This window comes from Falco rusticolus, chromosome W, assembly GCF_015220075.1.
Source record: "Falco rusticolus isolate bFalRus1 chromosome W, bFalRus1.pri, whole genome shotgun sequence".
NCBI lineage: Eukaryota > Metazoa > Chordata > Aves > Falconiformes > Falconidae > Falco > Falco rusticolus.
The window spans coordinates 24,984,862-25,010,400 of record NC_051209.1 but is presented as its reverse complement, the minus strand read 5'-3'; the positions used below and the strand labels follow the sequence as shown (position 1 = coordinate 25,010,400).

General features: G+C 36.2%; 1 protein-coding gene across 10 annotated transcripts in view; it reads left to right on the top strand.

Moving 5' to 3' along the window:
- LOC119140746 (erbin-like) overlaps nt 1-21,035 on the top strand; it is a 119,742-nt gene extending 98,707 nt beyond the window's left edge. For 6 of the 10 annotated variants that reach the window (XM_037372283.1, XM_037372281.1, XM_037372284.1 and 3 more), the window contains 7 exons: nt 682-2,197; nt 11,497-11,640; nt 12,484-12,615; nt 14,348-14,557; nt 15,667-15,759; nt 16,352-16,426; nt 19,677-19,784. In XM_037372283.1, the coding sequence (XP_037228180.1) occupies nt 682-2,197; nt 11,497-11,640; nt 12,484-12,615; nt 14,348-14,557; nt 15,667-15,759; nt 16,352-16,426; nt 19,677-19,784 (2,278 nt within the window). Of the gene's footprint in view, nt 1-681; nt 2,198-11,496; nt 11,641-12,483; nt 12,616-14,328; nt 14,558-15,666; nt 15,760-16,351; nt 16,427-19,676 lie in introns of all 10 variants that reach the window. The other 4 variants (XM_037372289.1, XM_037372288.1, XR_005101694.1 and 1 more) reach the window with 3 other exon arrangements.
- The last annotated feature ends 4,504 nt before the right edge of the window (nt 21,036-25,539 follow it).

The window sequence follows — 25,539 nt, the reverse complement described above, 5'->3', positions numbered from 1 at the left end:
AAACCCAAAACCAAAAAAAAAAAGGACAATAAAATTGAGAGGCCAATTTTAGTATAAAAGACATGGTTCCCATCTGTAATATTAATATGGTATAATAATTTCACCCTTAATAATTTGTTATGCCTGAAAAATACTTTCAATACACCATTTTAAAAGCTCTATGTTTTTATTTGCATAATGTTGAAAATAAATTTTATTACTAAATTATAAAAAGCACTTAGAAACTTAGAATGTACTTACAGATTGTTTATCTTTTTGTAGTTCTAGTTAAAAGGTGCCTTTTTTTTTTTTTTTTTTAAATTTGCCAATAGAAACAAGACATTTGGCCAAAATTGTCATGGAAATGTCAAGTATTTGATAAAATACAGTTATTGTCACTTTGTACTTTCTGACACTTTTAAACTGTCTTCAGTTCCTGTTGAATTTAATTAAACTTCTGACATCAAAATATGATCAACAAAATTGATGACACAAGAGTTGCCAAAATGAGCCCTCTGTATAATATATTTTTGTAATGGTAAGGTAGCAAATCATAAATTTGGTTGTATATTGGTCTTTGTCCTGTATTGTGTGTACAGCATGGCTGTCTTGCATGTTAATGATTATTTTTTCTAAAACAGTTCTTAAAGGAATATGTTGGTCCATTTTGGAATTTCTTTTAAGAACCATCTTTTTTTCCAGGCAAGAAGATGAAAATTTGAATAATCTTTTGCAAAATGGAGGTGAATTGAGCATTATAGTAGAAGAAAGAAATTACGTGCAAGAGGTTACAAATTTGTCTGAATACAAATTAAGCATTGAAGAAAGATTAGGCCTGATAAGAAAAGGTGTTGATCTAAGCACTCCTACAGAGGAGTCTCACAAAACAGACCAAATAAACATGAATATCAATAAACTGGTTAGTGAAGCAGCAGTGCCAGTTCCTGTAGAAAGGTTACAAACACAGAAAATAGTTTCAGTAAAGGGCTTTTTGAATAACAATATGAAAGAAGAAAGCCAGTACTTGGAAAATGGAAATAAATATCCTATAAATAAAGTAAATGGACATCCTGAGGATGCACTGCAGTCTCCCAGTAAAGATGAACTGACAAGAAGCACTACAGTTGATGGTGATTCTTCTGCTGAGCTGTCTGTTTCAAGAAGCACTGAAGATTTGTCCCCACAGAGAAGTGGTCCTGTGATGAAATCTCACAGCATCACCAGTATGGACACCAGTCTGGAAATCTATGATATTGTTAATGAGGATGGATCTCAACAGCCAAACTCAGTGGTAAAATCAACATCTAGTAGTGCAGATGGAAAAAACATAGTCCGAAGTAAATCCACTACTCTTCTGTATGATCAGCCTTTTCAGGTTTTTCCTGGGCCATTGTCGTCATCTGCTTTAGTATCTTCTACAAAAACTGTGTTCAAGTTTGACTCAAATCACAGTCCTGAAGGTGCTAATGTAGTAAGATCAGCGATAAGTGGTGCACAGATGTTTTGCACTCCCCAGTATAGTATTCAGTACAGCAGCAGTCCAACAACGAAAGATACCTTGCGGCCCCAGAAACAAAACACCCAAGTAGAACAAGGCAGCTTACCTCTTTCATGTCTGCTTAGGTCTGACAGCACAGAAATCCCCAGCTATGTAAAGCATTCTGCCAATATGAATTTATCCAACCATAACAATGTCCGAGCCAGTGCTGTGTATAACACTCAACAACAGATTGCTGGGAGACATGTAAATGTGTGGGCTATTCCACCAAATGATAGACTGTTCCTGGGAGCAACCAGACATACTCTTCAAAGGCAGAGCAGCATATCCTCTACAGCTTCTATAAATCTTGGGGATATTGGACCTTCAAGGTGGGCCCGGGTTCCTGAGGGGGACTATTTAACATACAGAGACTTGCATTCAGTAGGAATAGCTCCACCAGTAATGTCTGGGCAACAGAGACCTCTTTCTGCCAGGACATATAGCATTGATGGTCCAAACATACCCCGACCACAGAGTGCTCGGCCATTGGTGAATGAAATACCAGAAAGAACTATGTCAGTTAGTGACTTTAATTACTCATGGACTAGCCCTTCAAAGAGATCAAACCCAAGGGTTAACTCTGACCATTCTTTATTAGACCCTCCAGGAAAAAGTCAAGTCCCTCATGACTGGAGGGAACAGGTGCTGCGACATATTGAGGCTAAAAAGCTAGAAAAGGTAAAAATAATATTTTTTAAACTTTTCTACCTGTTATCTGGATGTGGAATAACTTAAATATTCTGTGTTTTGAACTGCTTTTAATTACCAGTGAAAACGTACTTCTGATACTGCCTTAAAAAGGATAAACATGTTTCTGCTGAATATGTGAGAAACAGTCAAATGGTAGACTGTAAATGAACTTTTCTCCCAAAGAAAAAAGTCCCTGTTGTTTTTACACCATACTTGCCAGCTTAGCCCAATTACTTTAGAATGCATTAAATAATGTCATATTGACCTGCTGGACTGCAAGGCCAGCTCTTTTAGGCCAGGTAATTTTTATTGTTGTAGCATTGTATTCATATTATACTAAAATATTCCCTTACACTTCTTGATTTTTCTGTTTTGCCTTTTTTCCCTATTTCTTCACTTTAAGAACAAGGAAAAAATATGAATAAAATTTATTTGAAAGTATAGGTCTACAGCTTCAGTTGCTGAAGAATTCAAAAACCATAATTAACATATATATGCCTCCAAGCCAGTTGTCTTTTGAAGCTGGATATTTGACAGATTGTTCAATAAATATTTATTGCTATGAGATGAGAACACTTAAAATCTTGTTCATTTCAGGAAATCACAGGAGGTTTTGATATAACTAGAGATGATGAAAAGCATTCTTTATGTACTGTAAATGCTATCAACAATTTGAGCTGATACGTAGAGCTGAACAATTATTTATCTTCAAAGAATTTGAGACTAGAAGAGTGTAATCTGTGCTGTCCAGTTAAACCAATTTAAAATATCATCACTAAATATTGGGCAGAATGTCATTACCTGGTCCTGTTTCCTTGGAGGGGAAGCAAAGCAGCCAAAAATACATTTTGATTATGCCAGCTAGATGGATTTTCTTTTTCTTTTGAAAGAACATAGTTTGGTTTGTGATTATTATGCTAAATGTTTCGATATCATAAAATCATGAATCATAGCACAGTTTGGGTTAGAAGGGACCTAAGGTCATATAAGTTCATATAGATCTAATATAGATCTAATAATAGACCTAAGATCACCTAGTTCCAACCCCCCTGCCATAGGCAGGGACACTTTCCACTAGACCAGGTTGCTCAAAGCCCCATCCAACCTGGTCCTGAACACTTCCAGGGATGGGGCATCCACAACTTCTCTGGGCAACCTGTTCCAGTGCCCCACCACCCTCACAGTAAAGAATGTCTTCCTAATATCTAGTCTACATCTACCCTCTTTTAATTTAAAACCATTCCCCCTTGTCCTATCTCTACAGGCCCTACTAAAATGTCTGTTCTTATCTTTCTTATAAGCCCCCTTTAAGTACTGAAAGGCTGCAATAAGGTCTCCCTGGAGCCTTCTCTTCTCCAGGCTGAACAACCCCAACTCTCTCAGCCTTTCTTCATAGGAGAGGTGCTCCATCCCTCCGATCGTCTTTGTGGCCCTCCTCCAGACTCACTCCAACAGGTCGATGTCCTTATGTTGTGGGCCCCAGAGCTGAACAGTGCGCTCCATGTAGGGTCTCATAAGAGCAGAGTAGAGGGGAAATCACTTCCCTCAACCTGCTGGCCACCCTTATTTTGATGCAGCCCAGGATATTGTTGGCTTTCTGGGATGCAAATACACGTTGCTGGGTCATGTCAAGCTTCTCATTTACCAACACCCCCAAGTCCTGCTCCTAAGAGCTGCTCTGAATCCATTCTCCACCCAGGCTATATTTGTGCTTGGGATTGCCCCAACCCATGTGCAAGACCTTGCATTTAGCCTTGTTGAACTTCACCTCTCTAGCCTGTCCAGGTCCCTCTGGATGGCATCCCTTCCCTCCAGCATGTCCACCACACCACTCAACTTGGTGTCATTGGCAAACTTGCTGAGGGTGCACTTGATCCCCCGTCCAGGAATGCCAGTTGTCACCAGTCTCCTCTTGGACATTGAGCCGTTGACCACGTTGACTCTTTTGAGTGCGGCCATTCAGCCAATTCCTTATCCACCAAGTGGTCCATCCATCAAATCCATGTCTCTCCAATTTAGAGACAAGGATGTCATGCAGGACAGTGTCAAAAGCTTTGTACAAGTCCAGGTAGATGACGTCAGTTGCTCTTCCCTCATCCATCAACGCTTTAACCTCATCATAAAAGGCCACCAAATTTGTCAGGCACGATTTGCCCTTAGTGAAGCCATGTTGACTGTCATCAATCACCTCCTTATTTTCCACGTGCCTTAGCATAGTTTCCAGGAGGATGATCTTACTGGGCACAGAGGTGAGACTGACCAGCCTGTAGTTTCCCAGCTCTTCCTTATTTCCCTTTTTAAAAATGGGGGTTATGTTTCCCCTTTTCCTGTCAGTGGGAACTTCACCAGACTGCCATGATTTCTCAAATATGATGGATAGCAGCTCAGCCACTTCATCTGCCAGTTCCCTCAGGACCCGCAGATGCACCTCATCAAGTGCCATGGACTTGTGCACCTTCAAGTTCCTTGGATGGTCTCAAACCTCATCTTCTCCTATAGCAGGTGGTTCTTCATTCACCCAGTCCCTGCCTTTGCCTTCTGCGACTTGGGCGATGTGGCTGGAGCACTTGTTGGTGAAGACCGAGGCAAAGAAGTCATTGAGTACCTCAGCCTTCTCCATGTCCCAAGTAACCAGGTCTCCCATTTCCTTCCAGAGAGGGTCCATGTTTTCCCTAGTCTTCCTTTCATCGCCAATGTATCTATAAAAGCTTTTCTTATTGCCCTTGTTATCCTTGATAGCTAAATAAATTTAATTGGAGTTGGTTGAAAAAAATACTTTTATTTATGATTTTTCCTTGAAAGTCCAAGTATTAGGAGGGATGGGTTTGTTTTTAAGTTGCATAACTTCTGTTGATAGAAAGGGATGGGGTTTGTTTGTTTTTAAAGAGGCCTGTGCAACAGCCACACCTGTTCTTCTGATCCATTTTGAGTCAGGTGCAACATAAAATATTTTAAAACTTTCACAGTACTCTGCTGTTGTGTGGGAACCCTTTGTCCCACAGGGCAATCACAAGCCTCACCATGTTCCAACCCTAATAGTGCATTCTTTGATCTTCTGTTCTCCTGGACACACATGTCAAATCTTGCATGAAACAATAGAGAAGAGTAAAATCCCAGCAATACTTGAATGGAGAGGGAAAAAAAACTTGAGCATACTGATAATGGAATTTGTTTATAGCTCCTTCCTTTATCATCTACATTTGACATGTTAGGAATGATGTTTAATATACCAGTGAGATCTGTTCAGATACTGTAGCAGTGTAGTCACCTTGACTGAAGTGAAATTGATTGCCTGACGTGATTCCTTTTATATCTGTCCCTACTTTCTATCATGCTTTATATGTAAACTTTAATTTTTTTTTTCCTACTAGAATAATATGGAATAGCTGTTATTGAGTTCTTAGCTGTGCATCTAATTTAACAGATCTTTAGCAATGTGTTTTCTATGTATGTATTTCTTTTGTTCTGGTTTTGAAGAATTTTTAAGTAGCTTTTACATAGCAATCTGAGACTTATTTATGGTTTTAAAAGTGAACATGTATATAATTGTCTACTTTATATTCTCTGAGATATGACTGACTCTTTAAAAAAAAATAACCAACTATGAAAAATGTATATATGGTCCTATAAGGCAGCTTGCAAATATGATAACGTGGAAAATCTCAGGATCTACTGGATATTTCTTTGTTCTTTTAAAGTAATGGTTTCAGATTTTTCTGTTTGTAATTAAAAATTAGCCGGGGCGTGGGGGTGTAATTAAAAATTAGCGGGGGGGGGCGGCAGTTTAATATATAAACGAGACTTATGAAATGTTTTGAAGTCTGAAAAAAATTTTCAGTAATTACAGAACTTATTTAAGGAACAAGCATTTATTGGAAATTGCTTTGAGAAAGCTTTCATGGATTTAAAATGGCGTTTCTTTTTTTAAAGCATAAGATAAAACACTGACAAAAACAGGTATACAAAATCAAGCTTTATGATGAATATTTAATTCATATCTTCTTGCCTGTGGTTATACTCAATAGTATATATTACCTTTGCTGTGACTCTTCAGAGTCTGTTATTGAATTTAATCATATTTATTATTTCTATGCTGTGCTTCTTAGGAGGAGTGTGTAGTGCAGTTTTGGGGGTTGGTTTTGTTGGTTCTATTTTTTGTGTGTGAAAGTCCTGAAGTACTTGTTTGTTTTTATAAAATTTAGTAAGGGAGGAGCAGTGAACCTACATAAATAAATAGCGTCTCCTTATTGGCCAAACTTGGAGAAGCTAGTTCTTGGGGGTTTTATTAGCCCTTTTTACCTGATACAGGTGGGAAAAAAAAAAACAAACCAAACTTTCAAGAGGTTAATTTGCATGAGGATAGATACAGGATAGTTTTAAGTCCAGCAAAAAATAACAATGGATTCCAGCCAAGTAACCAGCATTTTTAACCTTTGACAAGATGTAAGGGGGCATACTCTGATCAACTAAAATTATCCATCTGGTTGAAGGTGAAAACAGTTCATGAAACTATTTGTAAATAGAAATTTTGCATATATTTAGTAGAAACTATTTTCTTACTTGATACAAAGCGTATTTTATTGTGGAATAGTGAAAAGGACTTCTTTAAATGTCAAGCTGCCCTGGTTATATACATAAGCTTTTTGGAAAGTATGCAATAAATTTTGCCCCACCCTCCAACCTTATAAATTTAGTGTATATGTGAGATTTTAAGAACAATAAGATTTTTCAACATGGTTTCTTTTAGAGTATGACTTGCCAATTTTACTAACCAGTATGTTACAGTAGTGTTCTATAGTAGTCTTGTTGAAAGTTTTCATTTAGGAATTTAAGCTATTATTGCCTGTGTAAAACACTAGAGGCACACATTTTATTGTGTGGTAGAATTTATCATCCATAAACTGCAATAATAAATGTCTGCAATGGTTATCTGCAAATATCTATTATATTTCTGTGTGCTGAGTAGGCAGAAACAATTGCTGGGTCTGATTCTATCCTTTCCTTGCATGTATATTTTCTTTTTTTGTTGTTGCGGATCTCTTGGGAGTTTATCAGGTGTGTGTTTGCTTTCAATTCTAATTTCATCTGGAATTAAGTGCTCTATTTTTTATCTACTTTATCTACTATTTATCTAGAATGGCAGAGTTTTCAGAGAAGAGCTCATAAAGTTAGATTGCTACTTTCCATTTCAGAAAGTAAAATAGGTGGTTTTATTCTCAAAGTTGCCAGTGTATGGTGCCTTATTAAAAAAAAAAAAAAAAGTGTTTCACTTGATATAGAATTGCAGTTTTAATCAAAGTTTGATTTTTTTTTTTTTCCTCAACATACCTAATTTAGAAAAATATTTTGATTGGTACAGCCTCAGATTCTTTCCAAGTTAAGCTTGTTTAAATATGTCAAGGGAAATTACTTCAGTGGGTCTATGCACACATAAAATTAAGTTCTTAAGTGTTTGTAAGATCATAGCCTGAAGAATATTTTGATAGTAATAAATTAAAGGAATGCTATCTATTCAGTAGCTGTCAGCTTAAATTTTTATTTCAGTTTTATTTTGTTTCTCCATTTTTAATGGACTACTGAACCGTCAATGTGTTATAATGATATTTTGTGGAGTTCAGAAATCAATACATCACACTTCAAAAGGAATACAGTTCTTGTTTATTTTGAATGTAAACAAAAGTTCTGACCCTGCACACATTTTATGACAGTAGAATTTAAATTATATGTAATTCTCCATATGTAACTCTTCAATAATAATGCTGTCACTTACTGAAGATACCTTTTTTTTTTTTTCAGAACCAGAATCCTAATATTTTTTTCCCCTTCCACATTACTGAAGGAGAATAGTTTCATAATATTTAGATTCCTCTTCATTGGGATAAACTGGTATCTTACTAGAATTCTATAAGATTTCAAAGCATTTTTAGCTTGCGTGCTTTTATTCAGAGAGGCTTTAAGCATCAATTTTAAGCATTTCAAGTGTTCCAAAATACTTTGAGCAAACTTATTCCAATCAAATTTAACAAATGAATTTTAGATAGGGTGGAATGAAAAGTGAAGGGATTTCCAGACATTTAATATAGCCTCAAAGGATTATTTATGTCCACCTTTAGCTGGCAATTGATTCTAAGTACTGTAATATAAATAAATTTTTAAAAGGCTAATACTTAAGCTTAGAAGTTAAGTTACCAGTTAAAGCTATTCTAAGATAAGTAGAATGTAGAGTCTTGCTCCCTGCAGATATTTTAATTTTATTAGTTCTTTTCTATACCAAAATTTAATCAATGGCCATGAGAGACTCCAGCCACTCTTAAAATTACAACATTATCCAATAGAAATTATTTTAGGCAAATTCCACTATTGTCTTGCACCTAAGTAAATGCTTTAAGGTGCTTCATTTCCTGAAAGACACACATTTGAAATCTGAAAATGTTAATTCTCTTGTAAGCTGCCAAATAGAGAATATGTTCTGATTCTTAGCATTGAAAAAGAATGTAAATAAACCCCAAAGCTATGCTACTGGCTGCCTGCATCTAAACTGATTCATTTAGAGGCCGATTTTGACTACAAATCCTAATTTATATGCCAAATACTTTCTTTACTTTATACATAGCCTTTTTTTCTTGATATATTGTAGCTTTTATTATGTCTTCTTCACAGTTGAATATCTGAGTTCTAGTAAATTTAGCTTTCACAAAAAAATAACGGAACATGGCATGTATATTGGTTAGCGTACATAGTTTAGAGTAGCTGAAATGAGATTTCTCAAGCCTCAAATATTTGAATTATTTTTTTGCAGGCCACTATGCCCCAAGACACTGTAGGAAATCATGTAAAGAATGCAGTTGGTAATTGGAATTAACATTCATATTTAATCTGAAGTTTAGACCATACATTTATTCCATATTTAATTTTTTAACAAATTGGAGTTCAAATTAGGGTTTTTTTGTGGCATCTGCATATTCATATTTCTGGAAGTGTCTTCTCTGGTGCAGCAATCTTCAGAAATCTTCCTAGAAAATGTACAACCTTCATTGTGCTTGTGTTGAGAAGCAAAATTAAGAGGGATACTGTTCACTCTCCAAACACCTCAGTTTCTCTCTTCCCAGCTAAAAATAGGTAGAGGAAGAATACTTCCTAGATTTGTCACTGGGAATATCTTCTTGTGTTAAACTAAAGCTTTCTTACAACTCCATGTAATTTAAAAGTGTTTGTTCTATACAGTTTACTTGTGGATTCCTTCTAATTTAGTGTTAAGACACTGTGCCCAATGTAGAGGAGAAAAACGGTGTTTGCAGTACTTCTCATGTCTTCCCTACATCAATTGCACAATCAGTTTTTGTACTTTGGAAAAAATCTCTACCAAGAAAGGCAATTTTATAAACCCTTGAATAAAACTGCTCACAGGTTATATTATTACCTTGAAGCTCACTAAACTGAGTTAACTGAAATCTTAATTCCTTATGGAGAAGTTCATGCCTCTACAAATTGTAGGAAAGTTCTACCTCCTATTGCAGATCTACCTTAGATTGTCACTATTTATTGACCATCTCTTTTGGTTCTTCTAAGAGAAGAGTTAATCTAACAGTTCTAAGGATCTTTATAGTAAGATGGTCTGCTAGAGACACTTTCAGAAGTCTTTCTAGTCTCACCATGCATCCCTTCTATTTTTGTCTTTTTGCCATTTACAGATGTAGACATTTAGGAGCCTCTGAGAGGAGCTTCCTGTAAGGAGACTTCAGGCAGTTGCTTGTACAAGTGGGGAAAAGGCCACCTGGCTAATTATATAGAGTATTTTGAGAAGAGTTGTAGGAAGATGCTTTGAGACACTAAGAAGCTAAGGAAAGCTCGCTTTAGCAGTTTCATCTGGGTGTTTGGACTGAAACTTAGAGGAGCAGTAAGCTTATATAGAATGTTTAGTAAAGAGAGACTTGAATGCTGAGTATAATTTTCCCCTCCCAAGAGGGCAAAAACTTCTGGAGACTTGTCTGGAAGCTTGAAAAATACTTTGATTAGAGAACAGGATAGGTGTAGAAGAGGAGCATGAAGAAAGCTCACTGTGCTCACATTGAGTGAGAGGTTATCCAAGAGCCTTGACCAAGAAAAGCCAAGTATTGTCAGTAAATGCTATTTTCCAAATGGATTTCAAATGACTGTGCTACCAGAGCATCTGAAGAGTATGAATATGCAGAGGCATATGACTGATTATTAAACTAGTTTTAATTTCACAAGATAAAGCTATTATGAAAGAACAAATGTCTGCCTGAGGACTAGTGACTATTTTCAAAATCAGATTAGTTTGTGTAGTCAACAGACAAAAAGCAAAATGTATTTATTCATGTAAGAGTTGCTGCAGTATCTTAGTCAAATTATATATATTCTGAACTTTTTTGTTACTTGGAAAAGTTAGAAACTTAAAAAAAAAAACACACAAGCTTTGGATTTGCTGGGTTTTGATGCTTTGTGGTATATCTTTTACTATGATATTTTTTCATGGATCTTTGTCACTGTTTTAAGATAGGTTTGTTTCATTTCTCAGGTGGCACATGGGAGATTTTCCTTTTCTTCTTTTGTGCAGTCTTTTTATTTTGTTTTGTTATAACTACAAAAGTCCATGGTGGCAAGACGGTAATGTCTACTGTTTTCTTTCTATTACCCTTGCCAATGCTGCAGAGGTCAGGTTTGCAAGGTAATGAAGCTCAAATCCAAACCACTATCACTTATGTCCTTGAGCTCATGTTACCTGTTTGATTGCCTACAGTGGCACAGGGATGGACTCCAAGGTTTCTTACCAGCTGCTTTTTCTTTAAATAAGGCTCGTTCACATTCTTGAATGAAGTGTTATTGGAATGCATTTTGGATGTTGACAGCATTGCAATAGCAAGAAAACCCAGTGAAACGGTCAAATCTCTGGCACTGTGTAAATTTTTATTTGTACTGTACCAGTAATGGGGGGGGGGGTGAGACAAAATAACTGGTAATTAGATGGTTTTCCACAGGTGTGTATCTTGACCGCCAGCTTCTCTGCCTACAACATTTTTTATATTGCAAATTTAATGAAAACCTAGAAATTTTGATAAGCTGTGCACCTTTATTGTTTCTCCAGATACGTTAACTTTTTAATTACTTTATTTACATGTAATTCTGCATGTAAACTGTTTTATACATCACAGTGGCACTGTTCTTGCATGACAATGGAATGTGTTTGTATTAATCTATATATAACATGTTTTGTGGTTTATGCATGCTGCACTAATCTGTGTTAAATCTGTCCCCTCTTTATTCAGAGCATGCTGTCTAGGTCCTTTAATTCCAATTATGCTGCAGTTAGCAGCTTTCAGTATGGCAGCTCTAGGGATCTGCATGGCAGCCAGGGTAGTGTTGCCTTGAGTGTTGCAGACAGAAGAGGTTCTGGTGTGCACGTTGTTCGAGTGAGTACCTACAGGAGGCTATTGCAATATATAGAAGGGGAAAGAATAAACTGTGAGGTATCCTTAAATTGATAGAGTTATCCTTTTATATATGGACAAAGCTTTCAATAAAAAGAATACAATTTCTGTGCTGGATTTTTTTTTTATAGGCATTAAATCAAAGACTTTGCCTTCACTTCATATGCTTTAACTTTATTGCAAGGCTTTTCAATTTAATGTCATGAAGTTGAGTTTTCTAATCGGCTTTTATAGATGGTTGAACATATGTAAAACTGTCTGGTTTCCTTGTAAAGGAAACGAGATATGTAAACAAGAGATTACTGTTCTGAATTTAATCTAGGTTGATGAAGGTTTGAACTAATTTTTATTATGCTTTTTCCTCCCCCAAACAAAATCTGATGATGTAAACTGTACTGTAAGATACTTTAGGCATTCAAGAAAATTAATATTTTAGTTTGTAAGAAAATGCAAGGAAATGATTCCTTAACTCTGAGCATCCTGAGTGATGTTATGGTATCCATAGTGAGCAGGATAAAGTCAACAGAAGACTTCTTTTAACCTTGTGAATCCTTGAATAGGCAGTCTTTAGCATTTGTTGACTTATCAATGTATTGGTGATCAAAGACACCTCTACAGTTGCTAGTTTTTGTAAATATCCAGCAATATTTTATGGGTGTGGTGTCTTGGCTAGTAAGATTTTTCTACATAAACAATGTACTAGCTAATCAAAGAAGATAAAGAATGATAAAGGCCTCAAAATGTTTTATTCTGGGCTTCTTATGAGATTTTTTAAATTTGAATAATATGAAGACATTCTTCTTTACTGCTTTGTTCTGTTCAAAGCATCCCCAGGCTTCTACTCCAGGAGACCACTGCCATGATGAGGTATTCATTTCAGGACAGCAGAATTACTCATCTGCCATGCTTAGTCTCAAAGATATTCCACTGGACAGCATGAAGAAATTAGCTGTGCAGGTAATTATCTACATGACACCATGGATAGAATATATTTATTATTATTTGTAGAAACATATGCTGGGATAGCAGTTGGAACTGGGGCTTCTTTAAAATGTAAAACAGGATTTGACTTTCACCCAGGTATTGAAGGTGTTGTAACTGAAATAGCATCCTCTTTTTGGAAGATAAAATAGTTAACTATATGAAAGGGAATAGTTTTCATTTTTCTTCAGTGAAGCTTTGAAAGAAGACATTTGCAGCAAAAGACATAATTGCAAGTGGAAATTGGAATATGTCAGATGATTTCAGGAAAGCAAATTGAAGCTGATTAAACCTTTTAAACAAACTTGAAATCTGTTGTGATGAAATTCTGATGATAAATTAGAATTTGTAGGAGACATTCTGTATTCATCTCTAAGAACCATCTATACAGGCAGGACTTACTACAATGAAACTAAACAGATGCTTGTAAGTTATTACGGTGCAGCAATCTATTTTATCTTTATAACTTCAGTAATTTCAGTTGCATTTCTACAGACCCTGGATATTGGGAATTGGCATAGTTGATACATGTTACCTATGTAAACTCTACCTCTGGCAATGCAACAAAAATTAGTTTTCCTGTCATGCTTTAGATTTTCAGAAAAGGCAGTAGAAAATCATGTAAATTTAATGCATCTGATCTGTAAATAACCTAAAAAAAATTACGCACACACATTACCATTTCTCAGAATCATTTTGGCATAAAAATCAACAGAATAGGTTCTGTTGTGTGTCTATTCACAGCATGGTTAAAGGTTGAAATTTGCACATTTCAGTTATTTATAATGACAAATAGAGTATTTTAATATCTTTGTATCCTATAACTAGTGGGATAATGGTGGTAGGCAGAAAAATCTGTGACTCAAGACTGTAGCATTTTTTTAATGTGGGAATCATACAGATGGATGAGTGACTACTTAGGCTGGGTAAGAGCATGAGGCATACGGGTAAGGAGGGAAAAGGCTGCCCATCTCAATACAGCCACAGAGCTGAACAATAACTCTGAGGCTTCAGTAAGAAATGTTGCCACCTCCAGTATCGTTCTTAATGAAATTATTTGAATACGCTGCATGTCTTTACAGTTGTGTACCTTACTGCTTGCTGTTTTTCATCATTATACCCATCAAATCAGTGACATATGTTTTAACAAAATATCATTTATTGAAAATATCATTACAGTTTTCATATTAAAATCTTGAGCTTGTATGTGAATTTAGTCAGGTTTTCTTGTGAAGTAGTCACCAAAAGATGCTCAGAGAGTATATAATTTCTGTCTACTAGCTGTGTAGGATTCTTATTTTGTGTATGATCTACTGGGGTTTGTTACAAAAATCTCTGAATTTTATGCAATAAAAGTGCAAACTATAATGATATAAACCAAGCGTCAATACTGTCAGTTGCACTGCCAGAAAATAATCATTGAGATAACTCAGTGAAGCAAGTGCTAAAAACAAAGACCTTGTCCAGTCTGTTGTAGTAGATTATCACTCAAAGTAATTTTTTGGTTTTAAATTTTTTTTTCTCAGGAGGTCAGAGCTGATGAATATAATGAAAATTGCGTGCAATTGTACGTGATCCAGAAGAGTAGTTTTGGTGATGTTCCTAGAATTAAAATTAATCAAGCATGAGAAATATTGAAACAATAAAGGAGGCATTGAGGATTGCTGCTTATAAAATGTATGATATTAGGTATTTATTTTTTATTCAGATACCTTTTACAAATGGACAAATGTGCCAGCCTCAAAGACCTCAGGCAAACTACAGCCAAGTTCATAATCTCCCTCCCCAATCATCAGTAGCAAGACATCCATCTAGAGAACAACTAATTGATTATCTGATGTTGAAAGTTGCCCACCAACCTCCCTATACCCAGTCTCAGTGTTCCCCCAGACAAAGCCATGAATTGGCAAAGCAAGAGGTAAGGATAAAATCTAACTTGAATATATGACATCTGTCTGTCAGTGGCAGTGAATTGTTACATTGTTTTCATTTATTACTGTTTCTCTGTAGATGGTTACAGAAATCATATAGGACTTTATCTCCAGCAGAAGACAATGTTATCTCAGTGCTGTCCTACTGAAATCACACATTCCTTCTAGTTTTGAGCTTTTTCCTTTTAATGTGAACATTTTAAAAGAGAAATGCAGTAGTTTCTTAACAGAATGTACCAGAAACTTATGCTTGCATCTTTATACTGAGAGAAATTTATTTCTTATGTACATTTATTGATCACCAACTAATTATTGATGTAGTAACTGCAAAAAATACAAACTTAGAGTACTTTGCATCTATTCGTTGCTATCCAGAGTGTTTCAAAAACCTGCAAATGTAGAAGCGTGCAGCCCTAAACAAAAACCAAGATTAAAAAAAAGTGTACGCATCTGATGCATGCCTGATAAATTATCAGTTTTATTTACGATAGATGTGGGTAAAAAAATTCTTATACAATTTAATGGCTCATTCATTGTGGGCAACTTTCTGTGTTTTTTTGAGGAAATACTGAGAGCTATGTTTTCATTCTGTGCTAGAATGAGAACAGCCACTTTCTGTGTAAAATAAGTTTTCTAGTCAACTCTTCTGGCAAGAGAAAGGGATGACAGTGTTGGCTGTGTAGAACTTAAAGTGAAAGTAGGAACTAGGTTTGATTTTTAAAATTCAGCTAGAAGTAGCAAGGAAATAAGAAGAACCAGTTATTTCATATGAACATGTGTATTTGTTGGTGGCATTAAATTAATTTACACAATATCTAGACATCTCTGAATTTAAAGCCTACATGGACTACTATGATTATAATCGTAGCAATATTGAACTAAAACTTGTGTACAATGATACAAGATGTTGTTGTATTGGAATCTTGTTCTGAATTAATATTATGAGATATAATACTCTCTAATTGTGATAAAAGGGGTTTTTGAGTTTTTTTTTTCTTTTTAAAAGCTTTTGTTCAGGTGAATTTGTTAATAATAATTTCATTACAGTAGCTTTGGATGCAAATTTTCAGCCAGTTCTAACTTTGGTTGTAACTAGATCCAAGTGAGAATTGACAAGGATCCAGAACTTGGATTTAGTATATCAGGAGGAGTTGGTGGTAGAGGGAATCCATTCAGACCTGAAGATGATGTGAGTATTTTATACTAATGCGTCTTAAAATCATTCTGATTAATATTTTTTTCATAGTATTTGCCAAATTAAAAAACATGTATATCTCCCAAACCCAAGCCACTAAATTCCAGGGCTTGATGGGAGAAAATTGACAAATTATTATGGAAGATCAGGGTGGTAGGCAACCACTGTGGTCACATAAAAACGCAGAGGATTATTCTGGGTGTTTCTTGTGCTGTTCTAGATATCAGTCAACAGATTTGAGATCGTGAATTATGGAGTTTACAATTAGAAAACCTCTTAAAAGAGAACATGATTTAGCCTACAGCCTTATTTCTGCTGCTTGGTAATTCGTCTTTACATGTACATCTGCCAAATTAAACAAAGGCAGACCAGAATTTGCCCTTCAATATTCTTTTAAAGACAATTCTCCTGGATTTAACATCAGAAAAGGAAGGCAGTCACAAAAGCCAGTAGATCTGTAGAATAATATCGCATTCTCTTCTACTTAGGATGGAAAATTGAGATGTTTTGAATTGCATCTGTTTCATGCTACCACAGTATTTATGAAACAAGTTGTTAAAAATGTTCTCCACCTCTGTTTTTCAAGGGTATATTTGTAACCAGAGTGCAACCAGAAGGACCAGCATCTAAGTTGTTGCAGCCCGGAGATAAAATAATTCAGGTACTGTAGTCATCTAATTAACTAGTCTGTGTAATATACCAGTTCATTTTTAGTTTGCACCTTTTCTAAGAGCAGAACATTTAATTTTTATATAGATTTCCAGAAGCATTCTTATATTCTGGAATGATGCTTTTAAATTTCTTCCACTTAACATTAGGATAGGTGATACAGGCTGAAGCATTAATCAGCTGGATCATTTTTCAAATTCTGGACATTTTTCACACTTTAAAGACAAAAACCAAGCCTAATGTTGGCATTCAAGATGGAACATGAGTGTTTTCATTAGGCTTTGCTATCATTCAGTTTTTTAACTTGTGGTTATTCACATGTAGTTTCCTGAATAATGCATTGTCTGAACATTAGCAGTTGCCTCTCACAACCCCTCTCCCCAGCTGCAACTCTTACATCCCCCTCCATCCTGCAGTTCTTGCTAGTCTTTGCTGCCTTTCCCCCATCTGACAGGCTGGACGTGTAAGCACTGGCAGAAGCTACTACTTGACTGGCTGATACCTGTCTGGTCACAGCATGTACCTCCTGGCTGCTCCATCTGCTTCAGGAGCCATGGCTTCTGGGCTGCAGCTGTGCATTTCTTTTCTGTAGGAAGTTGGTACTTTTCAGACCTCTATTGTATCAGATTTGTTTGAAATTTGTCTGATGGGCTCATAAGTTATTTGGGAAGGGGTCAAGAAAATGGGCAAAGGGATTATAAGCCTTACTTTCTTAGGGAAACAGGCTAACAGGACATTTGAACAGTGCTGTAGCCACCCTTAAAATTGCAGAGCTTGTTAAAAATTATTAATTATTCACCACATTACTAGTTTGAGAATGCTTATAGAGTCAACTCTGCTGCATTTCTGTTTTCTCAAAAAAAACCCAAACTACCCACAAAAAAAAATAATTTAAAAAAACCATTATTATCTCAATTAAACCACAACCTCGTGAACTTTCTAAAACAAAGCCAAACTGAATACACAGCATAATTCTTCCAATAAAAGAAAAACCCAACAAGCACACAGAAAAAAAAACCCAACTAAAACTAAGATCAAGCTGTTCGAACTAAAAGATAGCTTGTTTTGAGCATGGCAAATAGTTCTGTACTTGTTCTTCCTTATTGGGGCAAGAGAAAGCTGGCGCTAAATCCTAGTTCTCTTACTGATGTAGACAACCTTAAGGAAGGAGGGGAACCCTCCAACACTCCATACAGGAACAAGAAGCATGTTAAACCTTTGAAAATACTGGCAGCATGTTTGTTACATATTTATAGAGTGGAATGTGTGTGAAACTTTAGTTTTAATGGTTTGTTCCTGTATTTATGGAACTTAATTTGTCCGTGTGACATTTATAATGAAGTTTCCTTTTGTCATGCTGGCACTTTGCTTGGATTTTGCTTTTTGTTTAATGAGGAATTCATAGTTTGAAAAAGAGCTGAAGAAGTTGCATTTGCATGCTTAGACATGTTTCATTTCTAATAACTAACAGTGTTGGGTTTTGTGTAACAGCATGTTCTTTATACTCATGAGAATCCCAGTGACAATGTAATGACAGTCCTACTGTCTTGTTGAGACTTAGACATCTGCAGTTTTTGACTGAGTATCATCTCTCACAAAATGACTTTGCTATGCTTGATTTTGCAACATTCTCTGTAAAACATGCATTAGGCACATATTATAATGCATGTCTAATAATATTCTAAATTATAGTGACTAGATAATTGCATGTAAGTTAAGATTGTTGCATATTAGGTTAGGAGTAGGACATTCTGTACAAATGATGATTTGGAAGGGTTATTCCCACTTGCTTTCTGAACAGTCTATATGTAAAACTTTTTCTGCAACCCTAGACAGATTTAAAATTACTGCCTTTACAACAAAGGATTCAGCTGGTAGCAAGAGCATTTGGTGATGGGATAAGCAGCTGCAACTCCAAAATGGCACAGCTAAGCCGCAGAGTGCATGATTAGTTCTCTCTGTTGCTATATAAAGGGCAGTAGCTCATGGAGAAAGGTGGGATGCACAACTGGAAGCAGTAACAGTTTAAACTGGACAAATCTGCCATTCTGCAAGATTTTACCACCCAGACAGAATGTGAATTAGCAGTAATACACCCTGAGAAGTTGAACCATAGCCATGTTTTCCCTGTCTTGTAGGCCACTTGGGCTTGCTTGCATTTGCCAAGCCAAACCTGTCCCAAGAATTACATTGTTGCTTAGAATCACAGCAAAATTCAATCTGGGGGTGACCTCAGGTCTCACACCTAACCTCCTGCTCAAAGCAGGGTCAGCTAGTAGGTCAGAACAGGTTACTCGGGGATTTTTCCAGGAAGGTCTTAGAAAACTTCTAAGGACAAAGAGTGCATAACCTCTCAGAGCAATCTGATCCACTGCTAGACATGGCAGGGAGACAGGAATTTTCATTACATCCAGTCTGAACTGTGTTCCACAAAGGGGTAGACTGGTGGGGGTGTGAAATTAGTGTGTCACAATATAATGGTTTTAGCGTTAGTAACAAGTATTCTAAGCTCTTTTCTACTTCCTATTACTACTGTCTCAACTCCCAAGCTATAGTAGCAGGACTTGTGGTAAGTTGGATCAGTTCCTACCAGATTGCCTGTTTAAATTGTCTGGCTTTAATTGCTGAACGATAACATGCTCTCCTTGTGACATCAGCCCCTCACATGAAAGGTGAGAATTCCTCTAAATACATACTTAAAACGGAATTAAAGGTACTGGATTTTTGAGGATAGAGAGGAACATAGAGCAGGACACTCAAAGCATGGGGAGAAATTGGGAGTGCTAGAAAGGGGAGTAAAGGCCTACTAAAATGGCTCCCAATGCCATTAATGTTTTTTTTTTAAAGGCCTCAATAGTTTTAATTTATCACAAATGCCATTTCTAGTATTTAAACTGGGAGGTATCATTTGTACTGCATTTTCTTTTTTTTTTTGGCATGGCTGTATTAAGGCTGATGAATTCAATGTCTGATGTTAATGGCTTAAAGTTCAGCTTTCTCTTTTGGTTATTTGTAAATATATTCAATAACTTTGGGGCAAAATTCTTCCAAGGCTAACACAATAGTTTAATTTCTTGTAACGTATAGGTACATGTTCAACTCACATCAACAATGTAATCTGCAAATCTGCAGTGTCTTATTGTCTGCGTTCATATAAAATTTGATTATTTTAAACTTGGTTCAAGCTTAAACTAATATGAAATATGAGGCTATCATTTTCAAATTTTAAATTTTCTTTTTAGGCTAATGGATACAGCTTCATCAGTATTGATCATGGACTAGCAGTATCTTTGCTAAAGACTTTCCAGAATGCAGTGGAACTTATTATTGTACGAGAAGTTTCTTCATAAATACTGTGGATTGAGGGGAAAAGCCAGCAGAATTCATTGAAAGACTTATGGGAAACTGAATATTTTGCCTGGTTTTATACACAAAAGGAACTGGAAAAGAATTATGATCAAAATTTGTACAGAAAATTAAATCCTGAACTTGTGCTTAAAGGGGGAAAAGCCACTGTATAGAGTGTTCAAGAAATCATTTTGGAAATTCATATGGTGAATAAACTTGTTTTTAAGCATTGTAGCAATCTAAGGATCACTCCTCCAAGAACAAACCTGTGTTGTTTTTTTGTACAGATGGTAGGTTTATTTTTGGATAATTCATACACATCACTAAACTTTGTTCAATGCTTTGCAAAGCCTTGGTTATAGCCAATGGACAGATGGCAGGACTGTCTGTCCTGTAGCTGTTTATTGCCTTTATTTCTATTCATCAGATATTAATGTGTTATGCTGAAACCACTTCTGTAGATATGGACAGAAGATACAAAATGTTGGCTTTGCTGTGTGCACATTGTATAGATGAGTGGGTAGATGGAAAGTGGCGCTGGTTGGACAGAATGAAGGTCAGGTGAAACAACTATCTGCTGTCTAAATCTGGAATCAAGAAAGAAGAAAAAGTGTTTAGTTCTGGAGTGTATGTCTACCAATAGAAAATGCAATAAAAGCTTACACATTTTTAGGAAGACTGTAAATACAAAGTTGTGATATTCTACAGGATTTTTTCTTAATGTAGTCATTGAATATTCATTTGCCACGTGATTCATGTTTAGTTGGGTTTTCTTGCATACAGAATTTTTTCAACTGTACTGTGGAACTGTGCCCAGAGGTTTTTCTCTACCATGGAAATCCCAAATTTTGTGCAAATGGTGATACTTATCTTTATAAAAAATACTCCATTTCAACCTTCTAGATTTTAAAAATGAAACTGAAATGGCCAGTTTTTAAGGTTGTTGCCTGTAATATATATTTAAACACAAAGTAAATGATGCAAGAAAGGTTATGAAAGTCATTTCAATTTTGTTTGGCCTTTGCATTGCCTTGTTAATCAAAAAGGAAACCATATGTATGGAGCTAGGTAACCAAAGCAAGTTTGTGAAACTTTAAACAGTGATGGAGAATTGCTGTGGTGAGATGGAGATCAAAGGGAGGGTGGACTTACAACCTACCAGTTGGTAATGATGTTTCTTAAAGAGCTGTTCCTACAGGTAATATTAAATGTGAACTAGACACTTCAGAGTCATTAAAGGGTTTCTAACTATAGTAATGTAAGTGATTTACCACAGACTGCCTTTGTTCCTTATTATTGTATAAAATATTAAATTATGCTTATATTAATTTTGTTTACCAGAAGCATTAACTTTCTTTTTCTCTTTCTCCTTTGTAATTGAATAGACTGCATAATCTGCAGTGATAATTAATACACAGTTGTTATGGACCAGGGAAAAGTGCCATAGAAGACCAATAACTGTTTTTAATCAGGGCCAATTATTAGCCTGTCATTGGAGCAATATTCAGCTATTGCAGTTCATTTTTAATTACATATAAGTTGGTAGTTTGAAATGGGTATAAGTTACTTTTTTCAACCCATGTGTACAAAAATAAATGCTTTTAATAAAGCTAGCAAAACCACCAGCCTCCTGTAGTTTTGGGACAATGAGCGGGAAGAGAGAGGAATATACATAGATAGTGATAATAAACAGATAGTACTTAAATAAGTGAACTCCAATATTATTGCACTTCTTTCAAAGATGTTAACTATTGCTTATTGTACTGTGTATAGTTCTAATAATTTTAATTGAAACCCTTTAGCAGCTCTTTGGATATTTTACTACTTTTTAGTTGATTTTCGATAATATTTACATAGGAAATTATTTTTTTATATATTAGCGGAAATGTGCTGTATTTTGATAAAATTCATTTATTTTCCATGTGCTGTTAATATTCAAAGAAAAGAACAAAAAACATAGCTATAGAATGGCAGGAGTCAATGTTCCCCTTCTAAGATGTGTTTTTTTGTTGTTTAGTTTCTATTTTTTTAATTGAAAATGAAAAATGTTCACATTGCCTTTTAAAGGGAATGCATACAGACAGGTCCTAAATTAACTTGGTCTTCTACATAACCTGTATCTTTGGGAAGGGGAAAAGTCCAAAATGCAGAACTGATTCTTTATTGATCTTGGACTGACTTTGTATACATTTTGCAGTACATTTAAATATATCACTGAGGAATTATACAGTATTGTATTTTCCTTTAATGGTAACAGAAGTTTTATACTTAATTTTCAGATTTATATATCACAGGAAAAATCTACCAACAACTGTTTGGCTCTGGTAGAACTGTAGAAGTAGAGATTTATAGCAAGAAGTTTAGTACTTTTTGTGGAAATAGAATAGAATAGTTGGAAGGGACCTACAATGATCATGTAGTACAACTGCCTGACCAATTCAGGGCTGACCAAAAATTAAAGCATGCTCTTAAACTAAACATTGATAGGCATGGAACATCACCCACCTCTCTAGGAAGCCTGTTCCAGTGTTTGACCACCCTCTTGGTAAAGAAATGCTTCCTAACGTTAACTCTGAACCTCTCCTGACACAACTTTGAGCCATTCCACTCATCCTGTCAGTGGATACCTGGGAGAAGAGATCAGCACCTCCCTCTCTACTTCCCCTCCTCAGGAAGCTGCAGAGAGCAATGAGGTCACCCCTCAGCCTCCTTTGCTCCAAACTAGACAAACTCAAAGTCCTTAGCTGCTCCTCATAGGACATTCCTTCCAGCCCTTTCACCAGCTTTGTTGCCCTCCTCTGGATGCATTTGAGTCCCTTAACATCCTTCTTAAACTGTGGGGCCCAGAACTGCACACAGTACTCAAGGTGAGGCCACACCAACGCTGAATACAGTGGGCTAATCACCTCTCTTGACCAGCTGGTTATACTGTGTTTGATGCACCCCAGGATGCAGTTTGGCCTCTTGACTACCAGGCCACACTGCTGACTCATATTGAGCCTGCTGTCAACCAGCACCCCCAGATCCCTTTCTGCAGGGCTGCTCTCCAGCCACTCCTCTCCCACTTTATACCATTGCTAATTTACTCCATCCCATGTGCAGAATCCAGCATTTGCTCTTGTTAAATTTCATGCCACTGATGATTTCCCAATGCTCCAATGTACCTAGATCCCCCTCTGCAAGGCCTTTTGTCCCTTGAGAGAGTCAAAAGCAACTCCCAGTTTGGTATCATCAGCAAACCTGCTAATGGTGCATTCAACTCCTGCATCCAGATCGTTGATAAATATGTTGAACAGAACTGGCCCTAGAACTGAACCCTGAGGAACACCGCTGGTAGACCAGTCGCCAGCCAGCTGCAGCCCCATTTACTACAACCCTCTGAGCTCTGCCATTCAGCCAGTTCTTCACCCACTGCACTGTGAATCTGCTCATCTCACAACTTGTCCAGAAGGATGCTGTGAGGGACAGTATCAAAAGCCTTACTAAAATCCAGAAAAACTACATCCACCACCTTCCATTCCTCCACTAGGTGGGTGACCTTGTCCCATCAAATTAGTGAAATGACTTTCCCTTTGTGAACCCATGTTGACTGTGCCTGATGATTGCATTGTTCTATAAATGCCTTTCAATAGCACCCAATATAATCATGTCCATAATTTTTCCAGGTACTGAGGTTAGACTAACAGGTCTGTACTTTCCTGGGTCTTCCTTCCCTCACACCCTTCTTGTAAATTGCAATAACATTGGCTAGCTTCCAGTCAGTAGGGACCTCCCCAGACTCCCAAGATCTTTGATAAGTGATCAAGAGGGGTCCTGCCTTAACATCCACTAGCTCCTTCAGTACTCTGGGATGAATCCCATCAGGGCCCATGGACTTGTGAACATTCAGCTGATACAGCTGGTTCCTTTACAATTTCAGTGTCCACTAATGGAAAGTCACTGTCCCTGCAGTCATGGTCCTCTGACTCAGTGGACCAGGCAGCCCAAGGTCTATCAGTATTATTAAACTGAGGCAAAAAACACATTGAATGCCTTTACTATTTCTTCATCCCTATTTTTCAAGTGACTATCTTCAACGAGTATTGGGCTAATGTTTTCCTTTGACCTCTTTTTGCTATTAACGTACTTTAAAAATATAAATACTTGGCCAAAGCTTGTCTTCAGTAAATTAGCAAATTAACTATCTAATAAAATATAGATTATTCGGTAAACATTGGAGTTTTCAGTGGACTGAAATGTGCTTGTTCCTTCAGCGTCTGTGTGTAAAGGTAAACATGTCAAACTAGATGATTTTGCAGAGTAGGAGAAAGATGTCTCCTGAACTAGTCCAGCCAGGATACAACAGGAGGAGAGACAATATTAGCACTTTTCATTTTGAATGCATCTTAAACTACATTTTTAATAGAATAAAATCCATCAGCAGCCTAAGCTCCTCAGCATGCCAATGAGTTGATGCAAACTCTGTTAATTCTTTCTATTCTTAATAGGTCATTAAAGAATCAGTTCAATTGTTGTAATGAAAAGATTAAGTCTCCCACATATTTTTTATGTAAATATTGTTTAGTTTCTTTTTTGGACTAGAGTTAAAAATGTGTATATACTTGAAAGCATTCTATGAACACATGTATAGCAATAAGCAACACACAAAATCAAACCCTTATAGTTATTTTGGTTTTGTTTAGAAATATTACTTTGTCAACAGCTATGAAATGTTTTTATTGATCAGCATTTATTCAACATTCCAAATTTTTGTATATAATTAGACTGTTTCTGAGGTAGCACACAGAGAATAGATAATAAATTAATGCTCTTTAAAGCTGTGTGTAATTGACTTCTTTAACTTATAGGAAATTCTCCATGACATGATTTTATTCTTCTATAGTTTCTGTAGAACTTAGTCCTCTATCAATATCTGTTAGCAAAGACTTATTTGTGTTTCTGGCTCTGTGTATCTCAGTGCCTAGGGGTCTGTCTGCTCTAGCTGATTTCATTGCAAGACCAGGTTATTCAGAAGAAATACCTTTGTGCATAACCCAATCTTGCAATGAAATCAGATAAGGCAGCCAGTGGCTGCTCTCCTGAAGAGATGAGTAGGTTTTGTCTGATGCAAATTAAGAAGTTTCAATAGTAGATGGGGTTGGTTAAGTCAAGTAGGGTTAAAATTAAGAGCATCTTGGGAGTGCTCTAATGAGATATACAAGGGTTATGTGGTAAAGAAAGTGAAGAGTTACTTGAATGATTGGCTAATGCCAAATGAATGTTAAGTTCTGCCTTATGACTTGGGTTTGAAAGTAAACATAAAAAAAAAATCCTGTCCTGCCACCGGAGGTGATTTTTGAAAAACTGGGTTTGTCTTTACCCGTTCCACAGAATTGTATTTTAAGTGACATCTTGTATATTCTCACTCCAGTTAAGAAAGTTTATGGGTATGTTCACATTTGTCAAGAGTAAATGAACCTAATGTGCTGTTCCGCTAAAGCATCGATGCATACTTATTACAGCAGAGGTCATTTACGTAGTTCTTGCTTTGCCCATATAACAATGAAAGTTCTTTAAGAATTTATAATTTTGTTCTTGAACTGACAGTTTTCCTGAAATGCTAAATGTTACTGTTTCACTAAGCAGAATGATCTCCAGTGTACAGAAGCATTACTGCAACAAGCTGATAAAAGCATTATATATCTATGAGGCAGTTGATTCTAGGCTTAAGGAACCCACTGTTTGTAATTCATGTTCTTATTCATCCTCAACAAGTAA